General features: G+C 26.6%; 1 protein-coding gene across 2 annotated transcripts; it reads left to right on the top strand.

Moving 5' to 3' along the window:
- The first annotated feature begins 240 nt into the window (after nucleotides 1-240).
- On the top strand, nucleotides 241-19,249 carry LOC100213193 (uncharacterized). 2 transcript variants are annotated; one of them, XM_065790474.1, is made up of 10 exons: nucleotides 241-314; nucleotides 396-482; nucleotides 3,230-3,291; nucleotides 3,431-3,533; nucleotides 7,968-8,092; nucleotides 13,658-13,717; nucleotides 15,853-15,936; nucleotides 18,336-18,380; nucleotides 18,568-18,651; nucleotides 19,070-19,249. In XM_065790474.1, the coding sequence occupies exons 2-10, from the start codon at nucleotides 472-474 to the stop codon at nucleotides 19,216-19,218; spliced, it is 723 nt and encodes a 240-aa protein (XP_065646546.1). In that variant the 5' UTR covers nucleotides 241-314; nucleotides 396-471; the 3' UTR covers nucleotides 19,219-19,249. The 2 variants fall into 2 exon arrangements, with proteins under 2 accessions (XP_065646546.1, XP_065646545.1); XM_065790473.1 differs by having other exon boundaries at nucleotides 242-314; nucleotides 15,835-15,936.
- The last annotated feature ends 58 nt before the right edge of the window (nucleotides 19,250-19,307 follow it).

Below are 19,307 nucleotides of genomic sequence, written 5' to 3'. Positions count from 1 at the left end.
GAATAGTTTATATAGTATAATATAGAACGTGATAGACTTTTCTCAAAAAAAAAAACAAAAAAACTCAGAATATATATATGTATATATATATATATATATATATATATATATATATATATATATATATATATTTTTTTTTTTTTTTTTTTTTTTTTTTTTTTTTTTTTACCCATGTTGTACATAGATATGCTTTTTGTAAAAAATTGTTTTACATTAAAATTTAATAGACAAAAAATATTAAATACCGAAACCACAGTGTTTGAAATAATTTTTGCGGGAAATTTACAACCGTGATGTTTGTAGTTAATATTGATGTATACAGTGCTTTTTTATTTAAAGTTTTATAAATATTATAAATAAAGCCATAAACTCATTATAATGTTTTATTTTTGCAGATTTCTCGTTACTAAAGTTATGTAGTTAAGAATATAATGAGGTTGCAACAATAATAATGATATTATATTAGCAACAATGGGCAGAAGGTAAGTTGTTTTGTGATAATAAAATTTCTTTTGTGTAATATTACAATGAAATTCATTATAATCTAATAACAAAAATAAATTATGAAAAATAAAAAAGGAATATTCTTATTAAATTAAGCTATAAAAAATTAATGCAACTTAATTTATCATTAAATTAAATGTATTAACATGTATCAAATAATAATTAACTTTAATTATTTACATAATGTAATAAATAATAATCAACTTAAGCCTTAGGTGTCTTGTTAATGTCCAAGCATTAGTGTCTTGTTTATGCTCAAGCATTAGTGTCTTGTTGATGTCTAACCATTGGTATGGTTAAGGTGTACCAATGCTTGGGCATCAACAAAACAAACAAACCTGAACATTTTAAATACCAGGTATAGCAAACAAAGCAAAAAATATTATAACTTTATGATATGAATTTTTACTTTAAAATACTAAAAACCTTTATTTGAAGAAGCTTGTAAAGATTTTTTCAGTGCCAAAGTTAATGATTCATAGAGTAGCTTGTTCACCTCAATAGTATGTTATGGTATTTTTCTTTAAGGTTAGATTTTGGTTTTTAATTGCTTTGGCCTTAGTTTAATTGGAGTAAATAGTGAGTCATTTATTGTTTTATAGATTATGCATAGCTAACAAGCAGAACCTATATTTATATAACAAAACAATTAAATATTATAGTGTTCTTCCAAGATAATTCCAGTTATATTATTTTTTTCTTCTTGAAAACCTGTTTGTAACAGTTGCAGTAGATTATGGTATGTAGATTCAATTAATGATTCTGTAAAAATTCTATAAAATTTTATAGTTTCATTAAAATTTTAATTGAAATATATGGTTCTTAATACATTTCTTTCAATCTAAAATGTTTCTTTTTAAAAAAGGTTCTAAAATCTTCCTGTTGCTAATTAGAATAATCACTCATTTAGCACTTTTTAAAATTAACCTTAGTCAAACAATATTATCCTGGTCAAGAAAGATTTAAGATTTATAATAGTTTTTTGAACCTTCAACAATGATTCTTTTAGCTAATATTCTTAATATACTTGTTAAGTATAAAAAATGTTTAAGGGATATTCAGTTTAGAAATTGAAGTCCTTTTGGGCTTTGTGATAAATTTTTATGATTAGTTCAAATATTTGAAAAATTATAGTAAAGTACAATAATCTAAATTAATGATAAAAATATAAGATAAAAATAAAACTATACATAATGGTAAAATTTATACAAAAATAAAATTATAAATTGTTACAGATTTCTAGGCAGCTTAATTAAAGCAGATTTAAAACAAATTTGGGTAAAAGCTAACTGGTTCTGATCATTAAATATTTGAACTAATTGTTTGTGGTCAACTGCAACAATTAGGTTAGGACATTCCATAAAAATTTCTTTTGCAACTTTCTAAACTATATGCCAATGCTAAAAATTCACCTTTAATGATAATATATTAAGTTTCACCATCTTTAATAAACTCAAAACTCACTATATGGTTACAACACACTATGTAACCATTATGTGGTTACATAGTGGGTTGTCAATGTCAGGGCATTCATAGTACTTTTTATGTAAGTATAAAATTGATACCTGACTGCTCTAATTGGTAGATAAACAAATTTGACTATTAAAATCAAGTGCTTTTTTATTTTAATAAAGTTAATCTTTCTTATTAAACAAAATGCAGAAATGCATTATCAATAGTGCCTGAGAAAAAGAATATAATATTGATGTGAACCCTTGTTCTGCTCTTTATCTAGTTTAATAATACTGAGTTCTGTGTCATCAACAAGTTTCTTTTTAAATTTATTTTGCCAATGGTGTGGTATTGGTTTGTGAATTGCACTTAGAATTAACCCATTTTCGAATGTAATGTTTAAATACAATATACAAATATATTATTATTGTAAATTGCGCTGTTTTAAAAAAGATATGTGTATATTTTTTATGTTTTAAATAGTAAAAGCTGTAATTTTTCACTGAAACAAAGAGTATTTATTTTTTATGTTGTTGATGTTGTTTTGTACGCAAATTGAACTTAAATTGATGTAAATTGTTGTTAGTGCCCTATAAAGTAATAATAACTGTTATAACTATAACTAACTAATAATAATAAATACACTTTTTCATCGCAAGAAGAACTTTAGTATGAATTTTTATTTATTGTAATCAGCTCAGCTAATTGTGTGCCTTATGGTTGAAATGTAATAATAAAGTCATGGACTGTCAAATAAGCTTGATATGGTGTAATTCAGTTGTAAAACATATTGAGTTTGTTCTTAAGTACTAATAAATTTTTACCTAAGTACTTATTTAACAATTATTAAAAAAAAAGAAGAGTTATGTGAATTAAAAAAAAACATTACACTGCACAAAAATTAGCAAATGTAGGTTTATACTGAAAGTCGGTCATTTATATGTTTAGAACATTAATTGCTAGTTGGTTTGTTATTTATCTTGCTATTTTAAAAGATACTGTTTGACTTAAAAACATGTCAAAGGTTTATCGAGTTAATAAAAGGTTTATTGATTTAAAGTCGAAAAAAAGTTTCATCTTTTGATTGTTTTTCTTTTGTCTAATTTTTGATTAAAAATTGAAAAAATTTTGCCATGGATTCTTTTTGGCATCTTTATGTTACATACAATATTTATAATATAATAATATTAATATTTTGAATATATATAACAATTATGATATTTTGAATACATACAGCAATGTTAACACATACAGCAATGTTAATATTTTAAAGGAATGTGGTGAAAGTTGATTATAGTAAATTTGACAGTGCAAATGGGAATTCTGATGAAGATGGTAAGATATTTTTTTGAGTTTTACAACAACAAAAAAAGAAATAAAAAGAAATATTAACTAAAATGTAATAGTTATTTTAAAACAAACAAAAAACTAATATTAATAGTTATTTAGTGATGGTGTTTTATGTTGGTTTTAGATGATTTCCAAGAAGGCACTCCACCTCAAAAAACAAAAGCCAAAAAATTACAAAGAGATTTAAAAAAGTCAGAAGCATTAAAAGAAACAAAGAGAAAAACAAGGTTTTTATAAATTAAAACATAAAATTTTCATTTCATGACAACTTAGCAAATTTTTAAAACTTTTTTAACTTTAAATAATTCATTTTTTTAAATTATGCACAGTTGATATACTCAATGAAAAACTATCCTTGAGAAGTTGGGACACCTAATAATATTACTATTAATGTTATTAATAGTGGTTAAATACCTCTTTTTCAAATACAAGATCAAAAATTCTTTGAAATACTTTTATCTGTATAATTTCTTTAAATTCATCTGACCCATTTGATTTTTGTGAAATTCATCTGACCCATTTGATTTTTGTGAAATTCATCTGACCCATTTGATTTTTGTGAAATTCATCTGACCCATTTGATTTTTGTGAAATTCATCTGACCTATTTGATTTTTGTGAGATCAATTTAATTTCAGCTGTTTCATCTTTTAATCTATTTATTATGCTTTGATTCACAAAAACTTCAACAGTCGCATGGCTATGGCATAAACTTTTTATTTACTTTTTTCAAAATTTTTATTTTTTGTATAAATGAAAGGGGTGAAGCTATTTATCATATTAAGGGCTTATAATATAATCTGGCATGCTATTATTAAGTAAGCTCTATTCACATGTTGTATTTGAGAAATTTTTTTTAATTAATAGATGATTTTTTTTTCTAATTCTTCTTCCTCTTTCATTTTCAATAACCTCTGGGGCACTCCAAGGTTTCATCCTTGATTCTGTGTTTTTATTTATATTAATGATCTTTCTGAAAATTGTATTTATAAAGTGACTCTATTTGCTGATTAAACAACTACATACTCTTGTATACAAAAAGTCTTCACATTTTTATTGATTAGAAATGGCAGCTGATATTGAATGTGATTACTATTCTGCGGCAACCTGGCACTTGCTTTGGTCAGTGAATTTTAGCTTGAACTCAGTTTTTTATTGCTATTAATTGCTGCAATACTGTTCAATATTGATGAATGGTAACACTATTAATGAGTCCTCTACTTTATTATAATTCTTCATGGATTATTTTTCACTATTGAACTCAAACTTTTTTTATTTATGCAACCAGTTTTTTCTTTTAAATTTAAATTATATATAATAACAATATATTATATTTATTAAATTTAGACTGCTTTTAAACATTTTCTTTAACAGCTCATTTTTTTTTTAAAATCAGAACATTTTTTATAAAAAAATAAAAAAAAAATGTTTAATGCAAAAATTTTTGAAAACTATAGAGAAAAAAATGCTGATCTGTGAATTAGTTAAAATCTAGAACTGTGAAAAAATGCTGACCACCATTAGACAAAATTAGTTTCAAAAAATGCTGACCACCAGAACTGTGATTTCTCTTTTATGACTTGTATTTTATAGAATATGTTTTTTATTTATTTTTATTTATTTAAATAATTTATATTTGGTGTTAATAAACTTCTCTTCTGAATTATGTATATTATTACCAGTGTTTTCAAGAGACACAGCACCAATAATTAGTTTATCCATCAGATAAATATCATTGCCATTTTGCTTCACTATGTTTTGCTTCACTATGCTTTTGTATGTTTATGTAAAAATACTTTGCCATTTGTGCCTGCTTCACTACAAACATCGCAAACCCCCTTACAGACCCAATTTTTTTACACAATATTTTTGCTTCAATTGGCACAGCAACTCAATGGTCAGATGAAATATAGACAAAAATATTTTAAAAGTTCCATTTCAGATTGAACAAATGCTTTTTTAATGATGTCCAAAATACAATTTGCATTGCTTGCACTTGAAAATTCTAAATTTTTTTATTTCGAGTTCTATTTCGAGTTATGAGAAAAAAAATACTTTTAAGTTTGTTTTTGACTCAGATGTACTCAGTTTAAAACCATTTATAAGAATTGAATCGCTTTGTTCATATACCCGTATAGTGCATAATTTATAAAACACTTGTCAATAAAAACTAAGAAATAAATCTTGTGTCCACGTATTGCAAGTTTCAATCACATTCTAAAGTTTAAATCATGTCGTTATTTTATACAGAAAAACCAATAGACATGGTTTTTGTGTCATCTGCACTCAGCTCCTATTAGTTACAGACTATAAAAAAATCTTTTATATAAAATAATAAGAATAGTTGTCCTTAGAATAGATAGAACTTTGAGGAACAGTAGAAAACTTCAATTCATGTTGAAACATCTTATAGCAATCCTAAACTTCTGTTAGCAAAAGTGTTTTTAACTATAAGAGTGCCAAACCTCATACACCATACGCTTTAACTTTTGAAATTAGTCTGCAATGAGGAAAAAATAAATAATTAATGTCATGTGAAACAGTATCAACAGGAGTTGCGGTAGTGGTGTAGTGGTAGAGCGCTCGCCTCATAAGCGAGAAGTTCCAAGTTCGATCCCCACCACGTCCCTGGTAGTACCGCGCTCAACTTGTTTCTCCGCGCAGCGGCCTTGTTCGTCAAGGTTAGTGTTTCGGAGTTATAGAGTTGAGAGAGGGTTGTAACCACAAAAAGTAGCCTCCTCGACTGTAGTGGCCTCCTCGGCCTTGGGGAGGTAAATAATTAAAAAAAAAAAAAAAAAATTCCGTGACTTAGGCACTCTCTAGTTCAGAGAGTGCCTAAGTCACAAAATGTTTTGAGAAAATTACAAAGATTCCTGAATTCAGATAAGTCTGGTATAAAATTTCTACATTTTTCAATAATTGTTTTGGTGGTTATATTGTTCAATTGCTCTTAAATAACTCAAAATAAACTTAAAATACTTTAGGTTTAATTACTTTTTTGGTTCTTTAGCTTTATTATCTGCACCAATAGTTTCCTCATTCTATATAAGGTAGTTTCCTGCTTTATCTGCATCCTCCACTTTTCCAAAGATTTGAAAACAATATTAAAGCAGATTTAAAAACTAATGTTAAAGAAACAAAAATGGAAATAATACTTTAAATAGTTAAATAGGTTTTTGTTGTAACTATGTAATTTTGTTTCCGGCAATGTGTCAGCGTTTATTCCAATACAGTCCGAGAGTGACAATCAAAGAAAATGTACTTGTTAATTTGATGGACATATATTTTATGGTTGTTACAACTGATTATAGTTCTTGTTATTTGTGGTTAATTTAATTGAGTTTTTTTCTAAAGCAGTAGTATTCTTTTTTAACGTATTCATAACAGTTTTATATCAAAATAACATAAAATTGTTTTTTGGATTTATTAACACTATGAAATAAATAGCATCTTTTGCATGACTTTTTTTGTTTTTTATCTTAATTTTATTTCATATTTAAAAGTCTGCAGATAGTTGCCATAGTAATAAAATGCATACTTAAAGTAGTTTGTTTCCTTTATAAATATTTTTGCTTTTTATTTGATTACATAATTACTGTTGATTGCAGTTCTTTTAGTTTTTAACATGCATTCATTGGGTTGATAGAGTATGAGTTATTTCATAACTCATATTCTATCAACCCAATTAACTGCTGTGATCATGAACTTAAAAAAAAAAAGTCTAATTTCAACAAAAGCGCATAAAAATTGACAAAACTACTAAAGGTCAAACTTTTTTTATTTATGCAACCAGTTTTTTCTTTTAAATTTAAATTATATATAATAACAATATATTATATTTATTAAATTTAGACTGTTTTTAAACATTTTCTTCAACAGCTCATTTTTTTTTTAAATCAGAACATTTTTTATAAAAAAATTAAAAAATAAAATGGTTAATGCAAAAAATTTTAAAAACTATAGAGAAATGCTGATCTGTAAATTAGTTAAAATCTAGAACTGTAAAAAAATGCTGACCACCATTAGACAAAATTAGTTTCAAAAAATGCTGACCACCAGAACTGTGATTTCTCTTTTATGACTTGTATTTTATAGAAAATGTTTTTGTTTCAACATAAATAATTTATATTTGGTGTTAATAAACTTCTCTTCTGAATTATGTATATTATTACCAGTGTTTTCAAGAGATGAAGTGTTTTTAAGGTTGAGCCCCTTTCCCATTGTGGTAAAGTTGCATATCTTTCTCTTTTCTACAAATACTATCATTGTTGCTGCTCAAAGGAGCTATCATCTAGTTCCATCAACTAAAACTCATTCTCGCTTGAATTGTCATTCAGTAAAGTCTCATTCTTTTACTGTATCTGTCCCTACATGCTCTAAAAACTTTTATTCCTCTAGTTTTTTTCCCCGCACTTCAACCCGTTGAAACTCTCTCCCATCTTCCATATTTTCCTGATTCATACAACCTTCAACTCTTTAAGTTATCTGTCAACCGTATCCTTGCTCTATATGTATTCTTTTTTCTAGTAACTCCCAACTTAATAGTGGTTGGTTGCAACCTTGTTGGGAGTAAATCAAAATGAATGAAAAAAAAAATGTTTTATATGTGTATTCTATAAATAAAGTTAACTAAAGTATATTTTGATTATGTTTTTTATTCAGGACATCTAATGCTGATTTGTTATACCAAAATGATATCATCACTGCAATTAAAGTTTCGGTTGGTGAGAAAACTGACAAAAATAAGAATACAACAAAAAGAAAGAAAACTTATGTCATCTCAGATGGTAATATTTTTAAGTAGCTTAAAATAATAAATTTATTGTTTTTAAAATTGTATTTTTTAGCTTTTTTTTATTTTAGTTTTACTTATATATAGCAGTACAATAAGTATTTATAAATATACAGTTATAAATATACAGTGAAAAGTATATTACATTTTTAATAGTTCACTTGTTTTTTTCTAAATAAAGTCCTTTTTTTTGCATGTAGCAAACCCTTCCTTGTGAAAGAAAGAAGAAGAAAATTTAACCTCATGTATTTGTAAATTGCAATTCCCTTGACTAGAGTTTCCTTAATTTATTTAAACCATTTGATTCCGTTTGCAAACAGACTATGTTTGAAGGTGGATTTTTTAGGAATGTGAAATAATACTTTAGTGTGGTGTGATATCTAAGAGAAGTTGTAGGGGTATCAATTACTCTATGATATCAATCGATATTGAAGAGTAATTTTAGGCAAGTTTATTTCAGATTGGGAGTTAGTCGAAAATTGAGTCCCTCAGAATTCAGCATTAGGCCAATTATTATTCATCATATTTACTAACAAAATGCTTAGTGAGATTACAGGTAGACTATTTGCAGATGATGCAAAACTATTATCAATCATTAAATCAGAACTCATTTTTTAACAGTTGTTAATAATTACTTCTGTAACTGCTGCTATAAACTGAAATTCTAAGTGGTAAAGACTGTTATTTCTAAATGTTATAAACTGATATTCTATAGTGATTTTATTAGTATTGCAAAGATAAAATTTACCGGAAATTTTGAAAATTTACTGCTTGGTAAATTTTGAAATTTTTTTTCACTAATTTTTATTTTTCTTCCAAGGTAAATTTACCCTTACTGATTTAAAATTTACTGGTAAATTTTACAGGTAAATTTTGAAACAAATTTTGCCAGAAAATTTACATCACTAGATTTTATGTCTCAACTCAATAAAGTTAAAGTACTTCTATTGTATTCTACTATAGAATTATTGAATAAAATTGATCTAGGAGTACAATCAGGTGCTCACTAAAGCCAGACACATTTCACAATTTAAATGGTTTATGAATATAAGAAACTGTTCCCAGATTGCAAGAAAGTGAAGTTGCAACTTGAGTGAATTAACATTTGTTTAGGTTGATCAGTTACTTCAATGGCTTTTTCAGTAGCTTCTTTCATTTGGCAAAAACTCTCAACTGGTCGCCTAGAGCAACACATATTTTGCTTTCTCCATTACAACCTTCAACCTCATCGCAAAATCAGGTGAGCAAAAATTTTTGTATTTTAATGGAGAGATATTACTTCACTTGGCATATTCAGCAGATTTGAACTGATAATTGCTCTTTGCGTTTGTTGAGCAATTATCTATGATGTAAAATTTTGAAACAAGACTGAACTAAAAGCTTACCTGAGTGACTTTTTTGCCTCCATATCCGAAGTATTCTATTAAAAGGGCATTCATTATTTGCATACATGTTGGCAAGTAGTTAAAGACAATATTGAAGCATATATAATTGATCAAGTTTTGTTTGTTTACTTTTTTATTAATAAAATATAGAAAAATCAACTCTCTAACTGTTTTTGCGCACACACAATATATATATATATATATATATATATATATATATATATATATATATACATATATATATATATATATATATATATATATATATATATATATATATATATATATATATATATATATATATATATATATATATATACATATATATATAGATATATATATATATATATATATATATATATATATATATATATATATATATATATATATATATATATATATATATATATATATATATATATATATATATGTATGTATGTAGAAATATCAGACAAAACACTTAGCGTTATAAATCGCTCTAGAAAATCTTTGCTTTTTACTGTTCACAACAACATGTGGGTGACCCAAACTTTGACATCGCTATGGGAAGTTTTGACGGGGTAGAGCTGTGCGAGCTTGTCGGTCTTTATATCTTGCATACTATAAGCAACATATATGGATTGTATAGAGATGATGGTTTGTTCTGTTTTATAAGGTCAGAGGATCAATCAGGGTTTTATAAGGTCAAAGGATCAGAATCAGAAAAAATAAAGAAAGTTCTTGTCAACCTTTTTAAGAATAAATTCAATCTAAATTAACAATAAAATTAAACTTAAAGGTTGTCAATTTTTTAAATTTTACATTTAATTTATCGGATTGTTCTTTTCGACCATACAGAAAACCAGGTGACCACCCACTGCACATTAACATTAATTCTAACCACCCTCCTAATACTATCAAATCCATACCAACGATGTTATCCAAACGAATTAGGAATATTTTATCCAACAAAGAAGTTTTTGAAAAAAACTTCTTTGTTGGATAAAATATTTTTTTGCACCTTTTTATGATAACGCGTTGGTGTCTAATGGTTATCAGAAACAATATGTTATAAACCAAATCCGCAACAAAATCAAAATCAAGATCACGTAACATTTTATGGTTTAACCCTCTTTTTGCTCTTAATGTAAGAACAAATGTTGCAAGAATTTTCTTAAATTTAGTTAAAAAATACTTTCCGAAATCTCATAAATTTTATAAACTCTTCGACAAAAACAACTTAAAAGTAAGCTATAGCTGTTTTCCTAACATCAAAAATATTATCACTGCTCACAATAAAAAATTTTTATCTGGTACTAACACCTCAACCAACCGAAATTGCAACTGCTGACAAACTTCCCAAAGCCCTTTGGAAGGAAAATGCCTCCAAAAAAATATAGTGTACTGCTGTAATGTAAAAACTTCACCACAAAATAGCGAGTTCAATTACAGTACTGGACAGCGAATTAGGAATTTTTATGTTTATCATTAAAAACTGTATTTATATTATGTTTACCTTGGAGATATTATTACTTTTTATGTATTATCAGCTGCAATTATGCTGATATAACATTAACAATTATTGTTGCTATGGTAGTATCATACTTTTGCGTAAAATCTTGATTATTTTAACATTTTTAATGATTTGTTTCAAATTTTACAACAATTAATTGTAAACTATGCTTTTATTATCCGATCGTTGTTGTTTGAGTAACTTTTCGAATTCTTGCTATAATTAAATTTTTTTAATATCGCTCATTGAACAGTATAGAATCTATATCAAAAATATAGTATTTATATTAAAATGGGTAAGAAATTAGATATAAGTGCTGCTACAAAGAATGAGATAAAGTTGCTTTTAGAAAATACCACACTTCGGAATAATGAAATTGCTCAAAAACTCAAAATTTCACCTTAAACTGTTGGAAAAATAAAAATGAGGCTAAATAGAGGCCAAAATGTAAATAGTGGAAACCAACAGGAAGAACTGCAGAGGTATTACCAAAACTACTAAGAGAAATGATCGGATGCTTTTACAGTTGTGTCGAAAAGGTCGGAAAAAGTCTTCTGTTGAGTTAACGCAAGATGGAATGCGATGACAGGAATTACAGTCAACCCAAGAACAGTTAGAAGACACCTTTTTAATAATGGATATAAAGCTTACAAACCAATAAAAAAAGTTAACCACAGCAATGAAGGACAAGAGATATGGTTGAGCTCTCGGTCATGCGCATTGGACAATAAAGGAATGATCTAAGGTTAGCATTACAAAGTTACAAATTTACACACATATACAACTGTGAATAACTTAAACAACAACCTAAATAAATTATTTAGGTTAATTAAATTAATTGCATCTTATTTGTTTGTTTGCAATAACTTGAGATTAATTTATTTATGTTTATTATGCTGCAATATATTTTTAATTATCAATAAATTATATCGTCACTAAAAGTTATCTGTTTGTTACAGTAGCCTTTTATTTGTATAGGTTTGTTTTTTTGATGAGTCAATGCTGGAAGTTATGATTGAACAAAGACCATTTGTTCGAAGGAAGAGAGAGGAGACAAATCTTCCGGAATGTTTTCAAGAAACAGTCAAACATCCTCATAAGATAATGTTTTGGAGCGTGATATCGGTAAAAGGGCCTGGACGATTATACTTTGTGGAAGGAATGATGAGACAAGAGCAATACAAAACCGTTCTAAAGACTTGTTTAATACCCCAAATAAATGCATGGTTTCCTAATGGGAATGCAATATTTATGCAAGATGGGGGCTCCATGTCATACTGCCAAATCCATAATGAAATTTTTGAAAGACAATAAAATTTCCATATTGCAATGGCCTGGTAACAGTCCCGACCTAAATCCCATTGAAGGGCTATGGAATGAACTCAAAAGAGAGGTCATTCAAACAGCTTTAACCAATACAAGAGACTTAAAAGAAAAATTGATTCAAACATGGCACCACAATAAACAAATCAATCGCTTTTGCTCCGAATTTATTCAGTCAATGCCGCGTCGTATTTCAGCAGTCATAAAGCATTAAGGCGGACATACCAAGTATTAAGTGGTTATATCAATCAATTTTATTTATGCATTTCTGACAATTCTTTCATGGTTTTCACTTATTTAAGTCAATTTTTGCATTTTCATTTTCAATTTATGTTTTTATTGTTGAATTGCAATAAAGTTGTTATAAAATACTATAAAATGCATTAAATTCCTAATTCGATGTCCAGTACTGTATATTGGACTAACAGAAAATACTTTTAAAGACCATTAGTTCAAACACAAAAACTCATTCCAATACAAAAGCAAAGCAAATCAACAGAGCTTTCGAAGTTTATATGGGAAATTACAAAAAAGGGTTATACAAATCCTATTATTACACAGAAAATCATTGACAAAACGCAACTGTTTAAACTCGAAGGAAAATCATGCAACCTTTGCCTAACTGCAAAGTATCACATAATAACATCAAAAAAGAATTTATTAAACAAAAGAATTAAGCTGGTATCAAAATGTCGCCATGAAAACAAATTTTTTATAAACAACTTTATCGTCATCAAAAAAGACACTGCATAGTATTTTTTGTAATTAAATTTTGTTGTTGTTAAGATTATTTGTAATATCTGATGAACGCCATAGGCGTGAAACCCTGAGTCATGTTTCTTTAACTACGAGGTGTTATTTAATTTTAAAGAATATATATATATATATATATATATATATATATATATATATATATATGTATATATATATATATATATACATACACACTCCTAGTTGGTTACAGAGATATTTTATTTTATTCCCGAAATTTTTTTTACTATTTTGTTTACTCTTTTTCATATCTTAATTTTTGTATATTTTTATTGTATTTTTGTTTTTATTTATACACTTTTAAATTTAATATTTCACAATAAAAAAATGTTTTTTATATCTAGTTTTTTTCTATGGTTTTTAACTTTGTTTTGAGAATTAAAAAAGTTATTTTAGACTTTATTTTATTTGCCTGGAATAAATAAAATTGATTTATCTAAATTAAAATACTTTAAATAATTATAATAATAATTTATATATAAATTAAAAAAATTTTTTTAGAGAATAAAGTTGAGCTTTTTATTTAAAAATTTTCTTTATACATTAAAAGTTTTATAGTTTATATAATATGAAGTGTTATTTTTTATAGAAGAAGATGATATTCCAGACACACTTCCAGTTGAAGAAAAATTAAAGAAGTCAAAAAAAGGTTTTCATTTAATAAAATATAATTATAAACAGGGAGTCAGGGTTTTTAGTGAAGCAAGTTTTTAGGGAATGGTTTGTAGCGCTACTGCTGGCTTAAGCCAAAAAATGTTTAAAATATTTTTTTTATTTATCTGGAAAAAAAAAAAGCTACTGTATTTTACTTTTTATTAACTCAAACTTCTTCATATTCTACTAAATTTTTTGTACACATATTATTTTATATACACGTGAAAAATATATATGGATAATATTACTACTATGTAACATAGCTTTACATAGCAGACTAAAAGACAATTAAAATAAGTTGCTACCATGACTACCAAAAACCATGTACTGTACTTGATAAAATAACTAAATGAGAAAGTATACAATAAGCAAACAGACAAACAAAAAAAAAGTATATACAAAAAATAAATATAAATATTTAACTACAACAAACTTATATACAAAATTATATACAAAAAACAACAACAAACTTTTTTTACTTTTTGTTTGCTCATCTTATCATACATATTTTCCCTCTATAAATAAAAGACCAAAAGTAATTCTTAAATATTTAATTTTTTTTTTATAAATAAAAAACTAGTAGCAAACAACTGGGGTTGACCGAGGCCGGGGCTGGGTGTGTGACCGGGGTTGCATAAACATTTATACATCCTAAAGTACATTTTTTTTTTCAAAATTTATGTTTGTTTTTGTATATATATGCATTTATAAACATTATGATCAACATGATCATCATGATCATGATCATCATCATCACCATCATCATTATCATCATTATCATCGTCATCATCATCGTTATTGTCATCATCATCATCATCATCATCATCATCATCATCATCATCATCATCATCATCATCATCATCATCATCATCATCATCATTATCATCTTCAGCAGCAGCAGCAGTCTTTAGTCTTCCTCTTTTATGCTGTTTCTCTAATCATGTTAGATTATTAAACGAGATTATAGCTTCTCTAATCATGTTAGATTATATGAGATGATAGCTCATTTGAGCTCAATACTCAAACGAGCTATCATCTCTATTACAATAAACCAAAACTCATTCTTACTAGGCTTCTTATTCAACAAGTTGCATCCTTTTACTGTATCTGTCACTATTTATTAAATACTGCCATAAATATATGCTAGAATTTAATAAAAAGTAAATGTAAGTATAAAATTATAATATATAAAGAATTATAAATTTATTTCTAGCCCCAGCTAACAACAAAAAGTCTTATTTTTAGCAGGGGTCCTGGTCGTTTACTAAAAACTAGTAGTAGCTGCTTTTGTTGACAAGTAATTCAAATCCAAGATGAAAATTTAAAAATGTTTTAATGAATATGCTAAAAGTATATATAAATATAAAGTAGCTAGATTCAAAATATAAAAATAATTGGAATTTTTAATTTTTTTTTTTTTTTTTTTTACTGTATTCACCCCTCTACTTTTTAATGTATTTACCTCTCCTGGTAACAGTTTTAATTAACAACCAAAACTGTAACAGTTTCAGTTAGCAATGAAAACTGTATAGTTTTTAGTTAACAACTAAAACTCTAGTTTTAGTTAGAACCTAAATTTTTACCTATTTAAATGAGGAACTTAAAAAAGAACTGTACTAAAAATTTTGTTGTTGATGATTTTTAAGTCTATTTTACATATTAACTTTGGACTTCTAAACAGCTATTTTACATTTTGACTTTGTAGATCTAAACAGACTCTATATTTCAGTGAAAAGAAAAAAACAAACAAACAGCAAATTAATAACTGAACATTGCATTCATCATTCAGTTAATATTTTATATTATTTATATTAACTATTAAATTCTAAAATTAAACTCTACAAAGAACAACAAGCAAATGTTTTTTTACTTTGCTGTGTATGATAAGAAAGATTGTGTCAAGCTGTGTTTGCTTTTAAAAGCAGACCAAATGTAACTGAAGTAAGAACTAATCTTTCATTTAAAAAAAAAAAAAAAATGTCACAGGAATAACTAACATATTTAACATACTTGTTAGGAATTAGAGTATTTTTTATATCATATTTGGTTATATTGCTGTTTTTATCTTTTTCAAGGGTTAAGGTAATAGCTTTAAGGTAATATTTTATACAGAGGAAGAGAAAGATGAAGACGAAGAGAAAGATAACGACGAAAAAGACACCAACGAAGAAGAAGAAAAAGATGATATTCTAACAACATCGGGAAATTTAGTTGGTAATTTTAGGATTTTGAAAAGCATTTTTTTAAACAAAAAGGTTTAAATGGTAGTGACATTTTTGTTAAAAATAGGTTAAAATCTTTTTTAAAAAAATATTTTATCAAAATAGTTTATAGGCAGAAATCATTTTATTAGGTGTTACAGGAGAATAGAGATTACACAAGGCATTACATTTGAATCACTTATTTGAAAAACCCCATATGACCACACAACCTTGTTTTGAGATAATTGATAAAAACTGGTTATAGCGTCCATTTTTATTGCTAAAAAAAAAGTAAGTTTATAAAAATTAAGAGAATGAGCTGGTTCGAGAACCATTCTCGAAAACCATAACGAGAACCATTCTCTCCATTTAGTTAATGAAACAATACTCCATTCATAACTTAAAACTAATAAATAGTGGACAATGGGATTTTTCAAAGTAATTCATTTATTACAACTTTTTTATGCTTGAAATTAAGTCTTAAAGATTTTAAATTATAATTTTTAAATGCACTTTTGATAAATGTCAAAGAGAATTTTGTTATCTTAAAATAAAAATTAAAAATTGCTTGACATTATCACTCCAGCTTCATACTGCTGGAAAGCGGCCTCTGTTATCCTTATTTTCAAATATTCCAGAGAGCGATCTGACTCGTCTAACTACTGTCCCATTAGTCTTCTTACTATCATAAGCAAGGTTTTTGAGTCTTTAATTAACAAATACTTAATCTCTCATCTTGAATAACTTACTTTCTGTTTATCAATATGGATTTCAATTATCTCATTCTGCTGATTTCTTAAGGGTAATAACCAATAGGTTTTATGGCGCATTAGATGTGGAGAGGTTAGGGCTATTGCTCTCAACATTTCAAAAGCTTTTGATAAAGTTTGGTATGCTAATCTTCTACATAAGCTCTCTTCTTACGGTGTATAAGGTAACATTTTTAAGATTATTGAATCCTTCCTTATCAGTTGTAGTGTAAAAATTGTCCTCGATGGAAAGTACTTTTTTTCATTTCATATGACTTTAGGGGCTCCTCAAAGTTCTATCCTTGGTCCTATACTTTTTTTAATTTACATTATCAATCTTCTGGGAATTCTCACATTTAAGGTGGCATTGTTTGCTGATGATACTACTGCTAAAAGTTCTTGTCTTGATAAGAAGCCAACACTCTCTGATTGCTTGGAGGGGAAATTTGAACTTAAAAAGGATCTTGCTTCTGCTACTGCATGAGGCTCTCAGTGGCTAGTAAACTTTAATTCTGATAAAACTCATTTTTTTCAGCTAATCTTTATCACAATTACCTAGATCCTCGATCTAGAATGCACTTGATGAGTCATCTACTCTTCGTCTTCTAGGATTAACACTTTCTTTCAATTTTTCTTGAAAACCATATATCAAATCCATTGCAAAACTAGCATCTGCTAAGGTTACATCTCTTTATCACTCTGGACTCTTTATCTCTGTAAATCTCTGGACTCTTTATCTCTATAAATCTATTCTTTATCTCTATAAATCTCAAATCCATCCTTGTGTGGAATACTGTTGCCATATCTAGAGCAGATCTTTGAATGATATCCATTTAGATAAGATGCAAAAACCTATTGTAAACTTAGTTAGACCTGCTCTTGTAGCCAACCTTCAACCATTGTCACTTTGTTTTAATGTTGGTTCTCTTGCTCTTTTCTATAAATGCGATAATGGGCGCTGCTCTAAAGAGCTAGCGTCTCTTGTGCGATCTACTAAAATTCATTCGTGTGTTACTCGTTATTTAATTAAGTCTCATCTTTTTACTGTGACTTCCTAAATACTCCAAAAATTCTTTTTTTGTCTAGTTTTTTTCTTCAAACATCAGTTCTTTGGAATTTTCTCCCTTTATCTTGTTTTTCTGATTCATATAACTTGCAATCTTTTTAGCTGTCTGTTAATAGTTATCTTGCTTCTTAACTTCATCTTTTCTCTTTCAGTAACTTCTAACTCTAATGGTGGTTGGTTGTTGGCCTTGTTTGAAGTGAAGATGTTAAAAAAAAAAAAAAAGGATTGTTGTAAGAAAAATATCTAAGTAAATATCTAAGTATCTAATATCTAAATAAGTAAATATTGCATAAATTATGTGACATTTTCCATTAAACTTTTAATATTTTTTCTTTATTCCATATTTCATTTTTATATACAATCATAAAGTTTTGTCACCATGAATTTTATGAAACATTATTTTTTATATAAAAATGTCACTGAAGCTTAGTTTAGTGTTACATTGTATACTTTTTTGCTTGTATGATTGTACGATTATGTGATTGTATGATCTAATGATTGTATTTGAATGAGTTTTTTTCAAGTTTTGAATAAATTTTAGCTTTGAGCTTCTTTTTGTTCATAAAACATCTTATTGTAAAAATGAAAAATGTTTAGTTTCACGTTTGCAAGATGTTAAAGTTGAGTTAGAAGAAAATAATGGTATTTAGGATTTTTATTTGTTTTTTAATGTAATTTAAACTTAATTTGTTTTTTTAACATTTTGTTATAATGATTTAATGTCAAAACAAACAATGTTTATTTTTTAAATGTTTATTAAATTAGAAGCTTAAGAGTTAATGAAGACTTTGATGATAATTAGTTATTAAGATTTATTGTTTTTATTAAGATTTGATGTCAACTAAACAAGATTTAAATAGAAAAAGTAAGAAAGTCACAGGAAAAAGTTTAAATGATCTTCAGCCTAAGAAAGGTAAAAATTATATTTAGATATTTTTTTTATTTTCATACAAATTTTAGATTGTCAAACAGCATTCCTGTGTTATATTAAATGTATATAAAATAAAAGCGCATTAGCGCATTATCTAAAATGCCGCATTATTTAAAATGCAGTTTATTAAAAAAATTTCAATATTATTGAAATTCTAAGGCTTTCTGGATCTTTCTTTATTTTTTTTTAATCATATTTTTATTTCTTTTTAAATGTTTCTAATTTTTTCAATCGATTTCTGCTTGAGCTGTGCTTTTTTTCTGTTTAGTTATTGCTAACTGATGTTACAAATTAAACACTACTTTTTTTATTCTAAAGTAAAAACATCTTTTAAACATTAAAACTGAAAATATAATACATACATTATTTAAATTTTATTTTTGTTATGTTTTTATATTAGAAACTTCGGTGAAACCATCAGTACCTGTCACCAATTCATCTTGTTCTTATACAGATAAAGTGCAAATATCCGGACGGCTTCGTATTGGGCTATCAAGAAATTTAAGGGTAACTAAACCTCTTCACCCAGGTGTAAATCCAAATGTTTAAAAATTTAAAAAGAAATTCAAAAAGTATTTTATATTACTGTTGTTTTAGCTTTAAATTTATGGTTTTAAATTTGATTCGCGACCCTATAA

Source organism: Hydra vulgaris, chromosome 02, assembly GCF_038396675.1.
Source record: "Hydra vulgaris chromosome 02, alternate assembly HydraT2T_AEP".
Classification (NCBI taxonomy): domain Eukaryota; kingdom Metazoa; phylum Cnidaria; class Hydrozoa; order Anthoathecata; family Hydridae; genus Hydra; species Hydra vulgaris.
Note: the sequence above shows the minus strand (reverse complement) of the source record. Positions and strands in the feature narration are given on the sequence as shown.

What these genes read in the sequence shown, in the direction of transcription:
- LOC100213193 (XM_065790473.1), top strand. An exon ending in TGGGAATTCTGATGAAGATG is followed by an intron (nt 3,292 to 3,430) that starts GTAAGATATTTT and finishes TGTTGGTTTTAG; the next exon opens with ATGATTTCCAAGAAGGCACT. An exon ending in AACTTATGTCATCTCAGATG is followed by an intron (nt 8,093 to 13,657) that starts GTAATATTTTTA and finishes TATTTTTTATAG; the next exon opens with AAGAAGATGATATTCCAGAC.